The sequence below is a fragment of the Anser cygnoides genome, chromosome Z (genome assembly GCF_040182565.1).
Source record: "Anser cygnoides isolate HZ-2024a breed goose chromosome Z, Taihu_goose_T2T_genome, whole genome shotgun sequence".
In the NCBI taxonomy this organism is placed as follows: domain Eukaryota; kingdom Metazoa; phylum Chordata; class Aves; order Anseriformes; family Anatidae; genus Anser; species Anser cygnoides.
The window spans coordinates 45977775-45995835 of NC_089912.1; the positions used below are offsets into that span (position 1 = coordinate 45977775).

The following is an 18061-nucleotide window of genomic DNA, read 5'->3' on the forward strand; positions in this document are numbered from 1 at the left end:
TTTCTTTTTTGAATCGCTCTAGCCTTAGAATTCAACTGAAAGTTGTTTGGGTCAGCATGGTATACAAGATGGAGAAGCAGAATGTATTGGAAATCCTATAGGAAGCCTCTAACAGTGGCAGGAATTAATACATTGAGTTCTTCAAATAGGAATTTGAACTCAGAAAAGTCTTCCAACTTTCTTGGAGTAACCTAGCTAATTGAGTATTATAAGTGTACCCCCAGCAGGTTGCTAAACAGCTTTAATTGCAGAAACTGCTTAGTTTCTTCTGTGATTGTGTCAGAGCATGGCTGGACTTTAAACCTAAATTGTGGGAAACTAACCCTTGAACTAGAATACTTATTACAAATGCAGATGCAAGTGCTGTATTGAGCAGAGCTCTGCCAGAATTGAAAATGCAACTGGTAGGTTATTCTAAAATTGTGAGGAAAATGCTATGAATAAAATATATAATAACTCTTAAGTTGTACTTGAAAGAGTCTCTTTAATTGCTTTTGAATTTCTCTAGCCACCTAAATAGCTTTAGCTTCTGTGGCTATTGCTGTGCTTTCAGATCACAGTGATGTCAGCTGGGAGAGTTTTGGGCCTTATATCTTTTACCCAAACTCTTTTTGAGAGAGACCAAAAATAAGTTAGCATGGTCCGTTGCTATCTTTCCTTTTTAGAATATTCCTATTTATTCTATGACATCTCTAATCCAGGTAAACTTGCTGACCCACAGTTTATTTGTACTATTTGGATGAACAGTGTTCTTCTGTATTACATTGCATGTATTTCTTAATTTCTTGGTTACTTACCAGTGGACTGTACTGCATCAATTTGAACTGAAATATGTAAACAGTGTATATGTGTATTTATATACTTACAAATACACTATTTCAATTATATATAGATGCACATGGACACTGTTGAAACATGAAATATTCAGTATATATACATGATACAGTATGTATATAATATGCAGTATATATGTGGTCTAACATACATAGGATTTGTTTAAAGAAATTTATTTCCACAACCAGATCTAAGGGTAAACAAAAGTTTTGACCTGAAGTCTGAGTATTGCCTTTCCTAATTTTCAGCTGTTTGCTTTAGGTACTATGTTTTAAGTTTCTTACTGTTCCTTAAAAAGCTACTGGAATTTTAAAAGAAAACTTTATAGAGAAGATTGGTAAGCTTCCAACTCCTATCAGAGCCTTCATTCAGATTTCATTTGCTTTGTTTTTTGTATTTTCAGCTGAGCTTGAAACTTCCTTTTAGACAACCATGGAAAATCCAAGGTCTTTCATTGTGGTAACAAGACAGTCCGAGACAAATAGGCCGAAAGACTATATAGTCTTTCCTACCTTTCTCATGTAGATACAAATTACGGTTATACCTCAGAATAAGTGTAAGTATTGCAGTGTCTTTGAACAAAACTGGAAAGATCATAGATGAGACAAAGTAAAAATAATGCTCTAGGAAGTAGCCAAGCAGAAAAACTAACAGATAAATAATCCTTTTCCTATAGATCTGTAAAGTTCTCAGTTAAAATCAAAGATATTTAGTGACATATTCATAGGTATGAGTCTACCATGGAAGATACAGGGGTCCACTGATAAATGGGAAAACTTCTGGTCTTGAAACATATTTTTTTTTAATTAATTTTTTTTCCACTGGGTAGGCCACTGTAAAGTATCACTTAGTTCTCAAAGAAGATTAACTTACCCATCAAAAAACAGGCTCTTTTGATCATGCTAGTGTGTAACTAATAATTAGTAAGAGTCAGGCTTGAGGTAACCTTGTTTATCTTTCAGTGCCAGCTGGTTTATAAATCAGTTGTGGATAAATGCAAATGATTGGTGCATTTATTTAAGTCACAACTCATATATAGCTGATCAGAGATAGAAATTACTTGGTCACGTTTAGATTGTGCTTTCTAATTGCTTCTCTGTTGTCAGCTGCAAGGCTGAAACTAGACCTGCCTATGCTGTGTTGGCACAAGTGGAGCGAGAAGATAAGAGGCCTTAGATATTAGACCACGTGTCTTGGCAAAACAAACAAACAAACAAACAAAAACACAACCAGAAATATTGATGGTAGTGTTGTTAAGGTATTGAAAGGATTAGGCAGAGAAGGAGGTGGCTTTCCATGTAGAACTTCATGAATGTTGAGGCTCTCCATGGGAAGAAAATAAATAAATAAATAAATAAATGTTCTTCTTTTAATAAGTTTCCTGATTACTTGAGACAGATAAATGCTTGTCAGACCTCAGAGATTTACCAGCAGAGGTAGAATTTACAGAGCCTGGCTGTAGTTGAAGTTTACTTATAAGCTGATTCCCTGTGGAAATATTTATAGTATGGGTGAAAGGTGCCTTTTGGTAAAGTAGCTTCCTTAACACTGCTTGCAAACAGTACCCACTTAACAGGTTACTAATTCATACCCTCCTTACTACGTACCAACTCCCCTGTTTGCAAACCATTGCAGAAATGACAGTCTTGGCTTAGAATTTTAGTGGTAGCTTTCTGCTGTGGAAAATTGGAGCCATCTACTGTCCTAAGAGATCATCATTGAAAGTGAAGTGTATGTTTTTTCTGGCTTATCCTGTATCCTCAAAAATTCTTCAGTGTCTGTTGTTAGTAGGATATTTGCTAATGACATGGATGCAAAATTAATTAGGTCTAGATGTTTCTGGGAAAAAAAACTTATCCAATAGTACATATACTAAAAAGCATTTTTACAGACTTCAGCATTAACTTTTACTTACAAATTTATGCTACTTAGGCAGCTTGAGAATCAGGAAAAAAGCTGATCAAACAGCCATCTGCAAGAGGGCAAGGTCTAAAAAACTCCTTCAATAAAACTAACATTTTTTCTGCTCAGTTTGTAGTTTCCACTTATCGTTATGTTCTCTCTTTTTTCTTTCCTTCCCCCTCCCCCCAAAAAAAAAAAACAAAAGAGTAGTTTATAATAAAGTGCAGTTCAATTCTGAATGTGACTCAATGGGAAAAGCATGGCAGGGTCCTAGTTTCCTATTTCTGTTTCTTCCTCATTTCAGATCTAATAGACATTCAAACATATATGATTGTACCAACAAAAGAAAAAAAAATGTGCTTTTATTTTTGTATCTGGCAGCTCTGCAAGTTCAGATCAAACTTTGGAAGTCTGTCAGGATCTTTTTCCTCTAATGCTCCTACAGCATTTCTGCAGGCTGCATTATGCCACTGTCTGCTGGCCAGTTGCCCTGTTTATGCCCTTGTGATACCTAGCATTATGTTTCAAAACCTTAAACAGGTGTAACTACATGGAACTAAACAAATAATCATATGTCATTTTGAGACACAGAATAGGCTATAATCCAGGCAGCTGTTCCTCAGTTGCGATGAACTATTCATGTGTAGGGAGACAGAAGAAATATATAAAGCTTATTTGCTGTTAGAAGTTGAAAAATACACACTAATTAGTTTAGCTTGTAAGGTTCCCTGTCATTTTCATTACTGTGGTAGTTGGTAATGTCTTATACACGTATGCAAACACACCCAATGTGAATAAGGCAGCATTTATGTGTAGGTTGAACCAAATGATTATAAATGAATTGAGGGATGTCTCCTGGGATTGGACATAAAGGTCTTGTAAACTGAAAATTTTATAAACAAACAGCTGTTGGGAAAATACCATTATGCTGTAATAGCTGCTATTAAAATCCATTAGCAATCTTGATGGCCTGTTTGAATTTGATGCATCATTTGCTCTGACAGCATTTCTTTCTAAAGATTTTTGTAAAATATATGTAGATTATGAAAGACAGTGGTAATAGACTAGGAGATTAATACTGATTACACATTGTACTTCAATGTGCCAATCAAGCTTTGAAGAATGCTGTGTATCCTTCAGTTTAAATATCGGTGGACTAACAGAAACACATTAACCTGAACAGCTGCAAAGCTTTCTCTGTGACTGTAGCAGAAACACACAGCTCTGAAGAGATGAAATGTTTCCGGGTTAAAACCCCTAGCTTAGGCAACAAAATAAATCTTCAGTTGAGTTTGTGCACTCTCCTAATTGATGCCAAGCTGTCATTCACCAGTTCAGATACCGAACTAGATACCAGATGCCATAGGTTTAATGTACGGTCTGTAGACTGTGCTGCCACCAAAATTACTCAGGCTCCTAATGAAATTTTGAAAAATCTATGTGCTAAGAACTATCTAAAAACTCCTGTATTTCAAAACCAGTTTGTGTCAGTATCTTATGTAAATTGTCCCTTCAGAAGCAGGTATGAAAACCCATGGAGTGGAATTTGCCTGTGTCTGTGTACAAGGGTGGAGATGCACATAGCCTTATCATGGATGCTGCAAGTGCACCATCTGGTGGATTAGCAAGAATGAAAGACTAAAGCTTGGTGGAAAAGTCAGATTTTAAACATCTTTTGATCAAGACTTCTTGTCTGCACACCTCCCCCCCCCCTTTTTTTTGTAATGCTCACACTCTGATGATGTAATGCTTGCTACTGTATATACTTTGTTTCCTATTTCTTCTTGTATCTTCCGTTTTCCAATGTTTTATTCTATGAATGCAACATAACTTAACCAGGAGTCCTCTACAGTTACTATTCCCTTACAAACTCATATGTCAATTTTATGGAGACCCTGCCTCACCTCTTCCTACCGGTTGCTTTGTCAAATCTTCTTTCTCCTCTCCCATATCTGCTTTTTGCTGAGAGGACTGTCAAAGGATGCCATGTCTTTTGCTATTTCCTCTCATCACTCATTTTCTCCTTCCTGGTGGAAGTACAGAGGTGGAGATAAACCACAGACAGAATGAAAGAACAATGCTCTGCACAAGTGCACAAGTGCAGAGCATGCAGCAGAGACGTGGTCAGTTGGTTTTGCAAGAGGAAAGTGTCAAAGGATGAGCACTTTATAGTAAACAGACGTTAAGTTGGTGCCCTTGTGTCTCTGTAGATCTGGACCATTCTCTCTTACTTTATTTCACAGATAAAGGGGTTAAAATTTTATTTTTGTTAGGGTTGTGATAATAGCATCTTCACCGAAAGAGCTGTAGATCTGTGATACCGCTGCTTGTTCTGTCTTCTCAGAGTTACAAGAGGCTAAAACTAGAGTAATATCGTAGCTGTGTCATTTGACATACAAGTTGTTAAAAGATCCTTTACTTCACTACTTACCAGGTACTGCATATTTGTGATAGTTTAGTAAGAATTCTGGTATATGCCTCTTCTTAGCACTCAGCAATGGATTGCTTTGCAACGTACAGTGTAGCAGAGGTAAAGCACTTGTGTTATTCCATATAGATCCTTTCATGGTTTAAAGCAAGTCTGGATGCTATTTGGAGCCCCATTTTTTCTCATTAACATGTTATCATTTTCTAAAATACTTTCAGAACATAAATGAGGCCTTGAACCATCAGGCGTCAATTTCACAAAAGAAACCAAAGTGAGTGCATTCTAAAACTGAGCTGACAGTATAAAAAAATCCTTAACTCTGGGCCTCAGTAATAAGGTGCTTGTGCACATTTTCCTTACTTCCATAAATGTCTTCACTTCAGTGTCTTTAGTATGTCCTTAAAATGTATTCAGATCTTACTATTTATAAATATATTAGAAATTTTGCTGCCCTGTGTTTACTTAATTTCCATAAATGTTGAGACAACACAAATTCAACATTTTAAGAGTTGTTTTCAAAACCTTGGTCTTAAAGCCACAAATTTTCAAGAGACTATAGTGAAGTCAATGAGTAGCAGTATATAACTTGGTAAATAAGCTGATAGATTTGTTAGAGGAACTTTTTCTTTGGTATTGCTGATAAGTACTTGCTTTTTTCCTTACTGTGTTAGTTGCTTCAGAGATCATGCGTGACAGCACTCACAAGGTAGAGGATAAATAAAGGTTTTTAAGGAATTACAGCTATGCATAGCATGCCTGTGGTTAATTCAAGTATATGATGTTAGTTTATTATATATTTACTTTGTTGTTAATTTTTTAATGTGTTATTTGTTGAGTTTGTATTTAAATATATTTCTTAACGATACTGTCTGACTCTACAATTTACCTATCCCTTTATTCAGGCGACAAAGTATTGGACATAGACAGATTAGGCTTAAATTAAGATTGTAGTGATTTAACTGCTTCTTATAATTTACAGCCCATTTTTGTTTGCCAACACCAACAAGATTGAGGGTATTACTGTATTATTGTTCTTTAGCCAAAAAAAAAAAAAAGATATTTTTTTCTCTTCTTACATAGTCTTAGACATCCTTCTAAACATTGAGGGCTCCAGGTAAGTATCAAGTAAAATTTGATCCATATTAATATATTTCATCTGCTTTGGTCCCTGAGGGCAAGTGGTTATTAAACTAGATTTACATCCAAGTGCCATCAGAGCTGTGGTCCTGTGCCTGAGTGGTTAACTCTGAGTTGGACTGAGGACACTGCCTTGCCCTGTGCCTCAGTTTTCACTGTAACTTGTCTATGGAGAGAGCAAAGCATAACTTTGTGAAACATACAACTTGAGTAAAGCGCATATGCTAGAGAGTTAGGCTTTGTGTGCCAGTAGTCATCCAAAATCTGTCTCAAACACAGCTTGTGTTTTGTTCTCAGAAACTCGAGCCATCTAAATGGTAAAGTCTTCTGTCTTAGCTACTGTAAACATAAAACATAAAAAGGGTGCTGCTGCCCAACTACTGCCCAGTGTAACCGTGTTGTCTTATGACAGGCATCGGCAAAGAACTTTATCCTGTTTTTGCTTGGGTTGGTAATGACTCCTTTTATCTCTTCTGAAGGAACTGACTGTTTAACAAATGAGTTGCTAAAGGCATTTTTCTTGCATAACTGTAAGTGCTTATTAGAAGAATCCTTAGGAAAACTTAAATGATTTACAAAAAAAAATCTGAAATGATTTACAAAAAAACAGAATTGCAATTCTTACTTGTAAGCAAACTGGCTTTTTTTTTTGGTGGCTAAGTTCGGTGTACAGTATTTGATAACCTCTTCAATTCCTAGTTTGTGTTTAGGAACAGCCAGTGCAAATGAGACTAAAGCCAGTTCCACTGAAAACAGACTGAGCCCTGCTTGTTTCACTGTGTCTTGAAGCAAGATGTTCATGTCGTTGCTGGGGAAGCTGAACTGAATGAGCATGGAAAATAAGCTACTCTTGCTTCTAGTTGTTCTAGATGAGGGCTACTCAACAAGGCAACATAGGCGTTTTGTGGCTAAGCAAGATACCAGAGATGTTATTGCAAAACCAACAATCAAAATAATTCAAAATGCATTTCTAAAATTTTTTACAAAGCAGTGAACTTTGACTCCCTGAAAGGACATTTTGTTAAACTTGGATGCCTGAGAAATAGTGTGAAGATTGTCCATGTAGGAAGCTTATGGGGGGAATTACAGGTACATTATTGGTTTTTGCCAAAATCCTTTGAAGTCAGTGGGAGGTTTTCCTTTAACTTCAGGTTCTTTGCATTCTGAATTGGCTTGTTCATGCAGGTTTACAGAGTGAACACCTAATGGTAATAATTACTATTTCAATTTTTTAATACTCAGAGATCCCAGTTATACAGGAGCATTTCAAAGCAGATCTCGGCTGCCTGAATGTAAACAGTTAAGTGAACTGAAGGATAAAAGCAGAACAAAGACTGAGGTGCAATCAAAAAACATTTTGCTTCAACAGGAAAGGGCAGTTAGAGAGACTTGGGGCAATAGTCTTCTAATCTTTTAAAAAGTTAAAATTAAATTACTGAAGTGGTATCTGTGGTTCTTGCTGAAAATGCAATTGCATTAGGAAAGAGAATGAGCTCATGACTGGTACTAGAGGAAGTAAAAAGTAAGTCAGGAATTTGTAGCAACTGAGAAAGAAAATGTGCAGGAATAAACAGGAGTTAGAATGAATGGAAGAAGTACAGTTTTTGAGAATAATGATTTGAAGTCAAAAGACTAAGAGAGGAGACAAGAAGATCATTTAGAAAAGCAGAAAAAGGTGCCTAGGAGATATACAGGCCTTCAACAATTACAAAAAGTTGATGAAAAACAAAACCGTAAGAGTTTAAAATGTATTAAAAGGACTAGGTCTGAATCCTCCACAAATGATTCTTTTCTTTCTTTTTTTTTTGATTTTTTTTTTTAATCAGCTAATCATTTTCAAAGAGGGTTTTTAATGGGGAAAAAAGGTTTGGGTCCTACACTAACCTCGATGCCTGGATATGCCTGCATCAGTAATATCTTGCTAAGTCACTTGCCTGCCTATGTGTAAATAGAGTGAAATAGCCTTAACAAATACGTAACAGTGGTTTGTTTGTTCCTATAGTTAGAATGTGAAATGCTTACATGAATTAGCAAAGTAAATATGATGAAATAAAATCAGTAACTTGGAATATAAAATATAATCTTTGAACAACTTAAAATGATGTAAGGTTAATTTGCATGGATGGACTACATCTACATGACTGCATTGCTGTGTAAGAAACACTCAGAATGAAGGAAAATACTTTGAAAAAAAAATTTTTTTTCTCCTGACAAACTAACAATTTCACTTTAAATACCACTCATTTGTTGAGAGTGCCATACTGGAGAAGGAGCTTCAGGTTTCCTTCTACTTCCTATACACAAATGAGCTTTTTTTTCCCCAGTGCAGTGGACCTAAGAAAGAAGGAAGGTGACAGAGGCATGGTGAACTAGAATGCTGCTGGTCATCCCAAGAATATCACGTGGAGACTTTGGCTCTGTCTGGATTACAGCAGGAGGTCTTGCCGCACTTTCCTCTCCTTTAGCAAGGAGGGGACAGGGTTGGCTTCCATTGTAGAAAAGCAAACAGTTAATGCCTTCAGGACCAACTATGCTACGTTATTTCTAAATATGCTCATGGGTGAAGACCTGATGATTTATTAGCCTGAGTGAAAATAATTTTCAAAGATTAGGAGGAAGTTATCTTCTGTTACAGGCACAAAGGACATGTGTGATATATGAAGTAGATAAAATATAGTAGATAAAATGAAGTAGATAAAATATAAATGATATAAATACATACTTATTTTTTTCAGACTGCCTGTGATGGTATTCGTTTACAATATTGCTAACTTCTTGCTATTGAGACTGTTTTTATACTCTATCTAGTCTTGCTGTCTCCACACAAAAAGAGTGTTTGTGAAAGTAAGAGAGGAATCACTCTTTCATTCCTCTATGAGAGGAATTCCTCTATAGGAGCAGCAACTAAAGAGATACAGCACTTTTTGTCAAGACAAAATTATATGGGAAAATGGCAATGGAATATCATTGCCATTGTTACGACGAAGTAAGTCTCCATTTCAAATTTAAGCTGCAGGCATTAAAAGCACCTATAAGAATAGCTCAGCATTTTTAAACCATCCTGCCTTGGCATTTTTTTCCCTTGATTATATCTTCAGGAAGAATTAACATTTTGATACAACATTTGTTCATGGATTGCAGTGGTTAAATCAATAGTTAATGAGGTTCGTCGTATAATTTGAGCTTCTAGTTTGTTTATGCTAGACCAACTTTATCCATACTCCAAACAAATTATCTCTTATAATCACCAGCCTGAAGATAAATCTCTAAATGTTTTTCTGATGATAGTGCTGTGGTTGGCAGGTGTTAGAAGTGCCTCCCAGGGACAAAGATTGAAGATGGGCTTGTTCTCACAAATCCTTCAGGCGAGGTTGTTTAGCTTTCTATCCTGTCATCTGCAGAGGAGCCTTGTATGGTGCCCTGCTAATGAAATCTAATAGGCAAAGGTCATATATCTTTATGAAGAAAAATGCAACGCTGGTGAGTGATAAATGTGCTCCATGGGGTTCAATGGACGATGCTCAGCAATAAAATCCGTGTTTAAACAGTGTTTCAAACTGCTTGTCATATCGCTATTTTTTGTGCCTTAACTACTTTTTTTTTTTTAACATTTCTCATTACAAGTGATGGAATTAGATAAATACAGAAATAGTTGAATATGTATGCAAAGTTGTCTACATAATTAAAGAAATAAGTAGGGACTTTAACTGGGTAATTATTTTTGAGTGTTCATAGCATGATGAATAAGATAGCTCACATAAACGTCCATGTCAGTATTATCCCTAAATATTGAATTTAGTTATAAAACACCTATTGACTAGTGATAGAACCACAGTAGGTAGTGTGAAAGATGTGGAGGTTTAGGTAGGTTCTGCAGTCAGATAGTTGTAAATCAAAAATGTCTCTGATAAATGTCAAAAAAAAAAAAGCAGAAGGAAAATATGAGGATATATATACAGGTATAAGATTGCAGATAAAACTTTTAAAGAATGCAAGTCAGTCCCTTTAAGAAATTGCTAATCTGAAGTTAGAAGGAATTAAATAAACCAGATATTGTTGAATCACTGCTGTTTTTGGAGAAGTTACCAGTTCATTTGCTATAGTTATACTGCTGAGCTATAAGACAGTTCAATAAATCAACTCAGGCTTGATGGATTCTACAAACCATTGCAATGAGTGCGTGGAAGAGGAAAGAAATCTCTTAGTATTCCCTCTTTGACAAAAGGGTATGCAAAGAGCCTGAATGGATGAATGGTTGATTAATTTTGCTAGAAATTTTCTTGACAGCCAGAAATGTGTTGGGTTTTTTTTGTTACCATGTTTGCATGGGAGTTATTTTGTAAGGTATGAATTATAGCTTATGAATTTACACCTGAGACTTAGCTGGCTAAAATAGACAGCTCATGGTCAGTATATAGATGCTTGTGATGTGTCTTATATTTTAAATCATCAGCTCTGGCAAGGCAGCCTTTTGCTTGTTGTCACTTGCTAATCAGTCAACAGTGAAATCAAATATTGTATGTGATTAAATGAACCTTGTAACTGAAGTGGTAGGTTGTGTCTTTTTCAGTATTTTTTAATTGATTTACAAGCTGTGGAAAAATCAGTTGAGATAACCTAGCATGAGAAAGCAGAATTATACAAAGGAAAATAAAAAGTATATCCTATGCTTTAACCACATGGCCTATTGAAAACTAAGACGTAAGAATTATTGTTTCTTTTTTTCTTATAAGTTTCTGAGACAAATAATATATTAGATTGTATATACTATTCTGTACTTTAGCATAGAGGTTTTTCCTCTTCATTTTGTATATATTATATGCATATTTTTTACAGGTGATGTTCGTGTTTAAGTGTGGTGCATGAGCAGATCCCAGAATCCCTTTACCTTTAGACTTTGGATACTTACACCTGTAGTTTCAAAATACAAGACTTTGCTTTCTGTGCAGTTTGCTCCAGAAAAGCATGTATGTACTTACCTCAGCCTTCAAAATGATCTGGAGGGAATACGTTTTACCGTAGTGTGAGTGCATTTACCTGTAGCTCCCTTCTTGCAGCAAGTCATATTGCTAAGATTACAAGTTTTCTAGTTTGTCCTTTAACTATATTATGGAGGCTGACTTTTAAAGACACACTTCAAAACAGAGGTGTCATGTCATTCCCATGCACATCGCAACAGTATTCACACTGTTACATGTGCTTCTTTATACGAAGGACTTGATGCTTTTTATCTCAGGTAGTAATAGCAGCACCTTCTCAGGACACCTCAGTCCCTTCTGATATGTTTCATTCTTTGAGGGTATGTGCACAGACACCAGGGAGCATTTTGAACTTTGTATTTCCGACAGTTAGTTATACCGCCTCAGCAGTCAGGGGAGATTGTTTTGCTTATGAATAAGAATTTGTGTTCCTCCAGCTGGTGGTTCCAGTTCTCATTCTTGGTAGTGAACCCTGGCGATGGCAGGTGCTCCAGCAGGAAGGAGAATGTTCTAAACCAAATGGGACATTATGGCATCCCTCTGATATATGGATGTCATAATGTGTCATGATACGTGGAGACGTGGTACCCCAGCAGCTAAATTCAAAATGTGAATAGTGAATTTTCCTCTGAAAATGTGGAATAATGGAACTGAAGCTTGGTTGCTTGCCTGAGCAGATTTTAATATATATATATGTATTTAATTTAACACAGACATCTTTGTAAGTACTAGTAAAACACAGATAAAAATGTGTGAGCCTGAATTTGAATACACAGAGTTTGTACTTGTATAAAGTGTGAGGAAAAGCGTAGTTGCAATCTTCATTCATGAAGAGTGGATCATTGCTAAGACATACTAAAAAAAATAGAAGAGTGCTGTAGAAAAGGCAGTCCAGTGTGAAAGAGGCTAAAAACACTTCCCTTGAACAAAGCATGATTATTTCTTTTATTATAGATGAATTCTTTCTTCTTTGTTTTATTTTTGAGTTGTTCTGCCTTTGATGAAAATGATAGACACTGCAAGAACACAGCTGTCACCTACAGTAAAGGGAGTGAGGTCAAACAGACACCCATGACGAATTCTACGCAGTGTTTCACAGTCCTATACATCCTGGTTAGATTTATTACCAAGTTAAGCTAAAGATGCCTGAAGTTGAATGTCAGTTGTAATAGGGGACTCTGTAGAACAGCGTAGCACAACCTCTCAGATGCTTGTTCTCCTGCTGTTTGGTTTGGGACTGATACCTATTTCTTTTTGGAAACTTTGGGCAGCAGCACTGAGAGGAAAGGGCTGGAAACTGACTGCAAAATAGGCTGCTACGTCTGTTCTTTTCAGAAGAATGATAAATATTGGTATAGCAGTGCTGCTATTTAGTATATTGAAAGGCACACTAGAAAAATGTGTGCATTGAAATGTCTTTCCTCACAGAAGACATGAATTCTGTATAGTGTGTTTGCACCAGTGGTGTTGATACAAAGAAGAGGTCAAACAGTGAATACACTTGTACATGTTTCTGGTGTAGTCTTATAAGCACTCTACCGTTTATACTGTTTTCTGAGTTTTAGTGACCTTACCCAAAAACTTTTATAAAAAAAAATAGAATCTTTTTTGCTTCTTTTTGTTTGCTTGTTTGTTTTTTTAAATTTTATTTTTATTTTAGGCGGGGGCTTCTGGTAATTAGCTGGATTTACAACAAATGGCACACAGACTGTTAGCTCTGCATGTGTGCTATAACATTGGTGTTTACCCTATTATATTGCAATTTAAGTATGTCATAAAGTTTTATCAGTGATCACGCAGAAATAAACTGGAATGTAGAAGTACTGACCATGAAATATTAAGAGAATACAGTGTGAAACAGTATGTATTGACTTCTGGATAGTGATAATTGTTTTGATTGTGAAAATTGTAATGGGATACAGTGATATTCCTCATTTATATTTTGTGATGGTTGGGTATTTTTAGCAAATGAGTTGTCAGCAGAAAGGCTTCATTAGACCCATCAGGGTATCTGCCCATGAATAACGAATCCCAAACTATACTGACAGTTTCCTTAAGCCAAAATGATGAAGCACCTCTGACAAAAGCCATATTGTGCTCTCCATGTGAAGAGTGTGAAGAACAAAAGAGACAGTTTGTTCTTAATTTGGTCAGGTTAATATTGACACAGCTCAGAAGAATCAGGAGTGTGTGTAATATACATTTACAGTGATCACTTGGGTAATTGGCTGTTGGCTTCATGAATCAGAAATCAAGGGAGAAATTACAAATTATTTCTGAATATTTTTCAGAGAGTTTGATTAATTTAGAGGCTTGCACAAGTTTGTCATCATGTTAACTATTAAATTTAAAAAAATAGGTTACTATAATAAAATTGGGTTTCAGAGAAATAAGTTCCAATGTACGACCTACCTAAAATTTGTATTGCATTTCTCAACAAAAATGCATAATAACTGAAGGCAGGTCATGTTCAAAAATACTTCAAAAATCTGTGGATTTCTTAAGTTTTCTCATTCCATTTAGCTGAATGATTAAAAAAAAAGTTTCAGAATGTTCACCATATTTTTACGTTGTAGCACTGTATAAACTGTTTATATGCGTTAGACAAGCAAATGCACAAATTTATTACAGATGCTAAGATACTAAATTTCTACAGCGTCTATATTGCTATTAACTATATTGCCAGTGCGTATGCAAAATACATTTACTATTAGATTCTACTTATTTCAGGTATAGTACATTTCAAGTATACCAGCAGTCCATTCTTTGTTATAGGATATTTGGAGGGCATTACAACAAATACTGCTTATATATGCTGTACCTGCTGTAGACTGCAAATATGAGTTAACATTTAAGCCAAACTATACTAATTAAGTAAGGAAAAGAAGTATAAAATGTATAACTGGCTGACCTTTGTCCTGGTTTGGCTCCAACCCAGTGTATTTCCTACTATGCTAGTTCATCAACACATTTTACAATGCTTGTAATTAATTTGGGATGTATCAGCTTAACTGTTAAAATGAATAGCATTTTTTTCATTTTTGAAAGAAATGTTTTATCTTCTGTTAGCATTTACAATATATGCAACATTCTGGTTATTTACTTAGGTTAGCAAATCTGTGGAAGAGTCCATATGTCTACTATATCTTTCAATACATAGTCTTTGGTAATTTATAAGATTTTATTGTTTATGAAAATCCATTTATTTGAATGTTTGAATGATTGTACTGTTTGAATTGTGTTGTTGGTATTAATTAAAAAGAGTAAACTTAATGGATGTTTTAGGGGGTGGGAGTAAACTAAGTTTTAAAAGTTGATTAGTAATATTTGTTAGCACAAATAAAATTACCTATTCTTACTTTAAAATTAATGATTAAATTAACATTTTGGTTTATAGCCCAGTCAACCAAAAAAATTCATCAGATAGAATGAGGATGCTGTAAGATGTATAATCTGATCTTGTCTTTTTTCATAGCTTAGTCAGCTGCATTTTCCAGCAAATCTACTTTTTGACCCATTCTTTTAATAACGTCTGTTTACCAAGTGTTCCATTTCTAAGTTGTTACTTCATTAAGTAACATTACTTCATTAATAGAGGTAACAACTGATGAGAAATATTTATTGTTAATTATTCAAATTACAATGTTTGGGAAAAAATAGCAGCTTACGTTCTCAAGTATAATTTGAATGTTAATAAGTGTTTATACAATAGTGGTGTGAGAAGCTTGTCTCTTCTTCCTGATTCCACAGAATAAATATAGTCTTGGGTTTCATACCTTTGCTCAATAATGACTATTTTATTAGGAAGTCTTCTGTGGGATAAAGTTTGTGGCGTAAAATTTATGAAATTAACTGATAAATTGGCTGTAATCAGCATCATTTTGCTGGACCTGGCCTGTGTTTTGACATACCTTAATGACTTTGTCAGTATTACTGCTGATTTGGTGTCACTGTAAAACATACCTTGCATCCTTAAATAATCTGAATGTTTTGTTTAAAGACGTGGTGTACGGCAGTAGCATAGCTAAACCCTTTCCCATGCTGCTCTGAGCAGTCTCTTATCACTTGCTAGTGTTGCAGCACTGCTCTGTCATGACCCAGTAAGAAAGACATGCAGATTCCATAAGGTATCTTTTAAAATGCTGTGTGCTAGAGCTAATACTGCAAGGAGAGAACATTACAGATAATCTTATGTCCCTTTGGTTGGTTGGAACCATGAGGGGTGTAGCATCAAACAGGCTCTGACCCATTACAGCAAGCTGGACAGACCCTGACTACAGAATAGATTTCCCCATTTTGCTCAGTTGAACTATTAAAAGTTTCTTTGTTTGTTTGTTTTTGTGATGTTTTGTTTTGTTTTTTCAAGGAAACAAGTTCATTCATTGTTTCTACTGTCAAACAGAAAGGATGTTCTCATGAGAACTCTGTGCTTCTCTGTTAGATAAGGGAAGGGTCAGGTGGATGGTGCAATAGCCAGTACTGAGTGGGAGCTGCCTGCAAGCTCCTCTCTTACAGTTAGGTGGTGGAGCTTATTCGGCGTCCAAAGACAATGTGCAGCACAGCACAGCCTGAGGGCCACGTTGTACGTGCTTCATGCACAGCTCAGGCCTGTGCCTTTTCAGATTATCTCTTTAACCTTTAACGAGTCTCCTGATCAGGAGCACTACAGATAGCAAGGCTGGCTACTTTACCACTTCTGACTAATTGCTCTTCGCTGGCTGTCAGCCTCAGCACTTGTTCTAGCATCCTTGGTCTGTATTTTTCAACAGCATAAGACAAAGCCAACTCCTTTCTTTCAGCATGTGAACAAGAGAGTTACTTACGTGGCATTAAATTGTTGGTTTCTGGTTTTATTATACTGATTTATGAAGGTGCATTTTGGGAATACCCAAAGATAATGTATTATTTGTGCTTATTAAAACAGATATTTTAGTATGGGTGACCATTAGACGTTTTACATGCTGACAGTGCTTGTAGATTTCTTAAATGCTGGTGGTGGTCTTTGTTCTGCACAGATTCTGGGTTCTGAAAAGTTCATGAATATGGTTAACATTGCTTCTGTTTGTAGTTCCTCCATATGCCCAGCTATAGTAGTTGCTGTGAATATAATGTCTGTGATCAAGTATTTTCAAAATAATGACTTTACCTGAGGTAATGAATTATCTGAGAATAGGGATTTACGTAAGGCCATGTTAAGATCTCCTTTATTCTGCCAGAAATTAATGCAAATTAAGGTTAGGATGAGTATAGATGCAATATAGAAGCTCTAGGATCATGAGGCTTGAAGACTAGATGTTTTTTAGACTCATCATTTATCTACCTTATGTACAGTCACAAAACACCATACAGACTAGATCCACAATTGGACCACGTCATTCCCTTTGACCTCCCATCAGCTTGAATTGGCTGTGAGTGAGCAGCTGAGATAAGGAGTTATTGAGGATCTTATATATATTAAGGAGGATCTTCAGATAGTTTTGAATCTGTTCTAGTTCAATTTTTTTATTCCAACAGTTTGTAAGTATTCCAACTGTGTTTAGGACTGGAATAACTAAAGTCACTTTCCCATGCTTAAGCATGTTTTGGGACTTTTTCAAATATACCCAGTACCTGAGCCTTCAGAAAAATGTTACCAATTTTGACATTCAAACTTTATTCCCCATAATTCTTCACTGTATTTCCCTATTCAGGTTTCAGATCTGAATGTCCGCCAGTAAAATGATAGCTTGTGCAGTAATCTGCATGAATCTCACATAAAGCTAATTGTGAAGTGCTACGCAAACATCAAAGCAGAACTTCATTACTAATCTAGGAAAGAATCTACTTCCAAAGCATTTGACAAATAGATTGTTTTAAGTTCAACTTAAAGGGAGGGAGACACATTTTGTGGACATATCTGAGCAGATTAATGAATAGTATTTGTATATATCTTACCAAAACAGTAATTTATCAGGTAGGAGACAGATGCAAGGGAATAACATGCCAATCTGCATATACAGTTGTTTTGTGTTTATGATGAACTGCTGTTTATTCAGGACTAGTGTAGCTTGGCAGCATCAGAACAATTATAGCATATGACATTGTGCTTAGCTTGAAGTTGACAAAAAATTTCTCAAATACAAATAGAAGCATAATGGCAAAAGTAAAATTTCTGAAAATTTTTTCATTTTCCATTGTCTGAAGTGATGACTGAAGAGGGCTATTTGCACTTTGTGCATTATGTCCTCTGGTCAGAAAGAGGGATGTATGGTTTATATTGCAAAATCTAGATGATTCTACATTGCACTAGTCTAAGCGGAATTCTATTGCCAGTTACAGCAACTGAGGTATACTAACGTTTCTGGATATTTTCATTACAGATTTGGATGGGATGAGCTAGGAAAATATGCTGACGTTTCTTTACATTTCTTACCATATTTCAGGACTGTTTGTTACACAGGAGTCTCCTTGGTGATCTGAAAGCATTCATAGATAAATATGGGTTTGATGTACTTGTCATTTTGGCCAACTCTTTGTCAGACGAGGAGCAAATGAAACGGCAAATTGCAGTATACTCGGAAAACTTAGAGCTAGGCAATCAAGTAAGTACCTGGAAAAAGAATCTAAAAATGTTTTTCCTGAGAAAGTATTTTTTAAACTAGTTAATGGTGAAGTGCTGGATAATTAAGTGGAGCTAAGAAGTAACTACACTTGTCTGGAAACTGAGTAGTTATTTGAAATGTCCGCATTACTTACATGACGCAAAATGCAAGATTGTAGTATTTATGATTATTTCAGACCA

At 35.7% G+C, this 18061-nt stretch overlaps 1 protein-coding gene across 7 annotated transcripts in view; it reads left to right on the forward strand.

Moving 5' to 3' along the window:
* The window catches only part of PRUNE2 (prune homolog 2 with BCH domain), a 139279-nt gene that overhangs the window by 63118 nt on the left and 58100 nt on the right, over window positions 1-18061 (forward strand). For all 7 annotated transcript variants that reach the window (XM_066987970.1, XM_066987971.1, XM_066987972.1 and 4 more), the window contains exon 7: window positions 17703-17861. In XM_066987970.1, the coding sequence (XP_066844071.1) occupies window positions 17703-17861 (159 nt within the window). The remainder of the gene's footprint in view (window positions 1-17702; window positions 17862-18061) is intronic.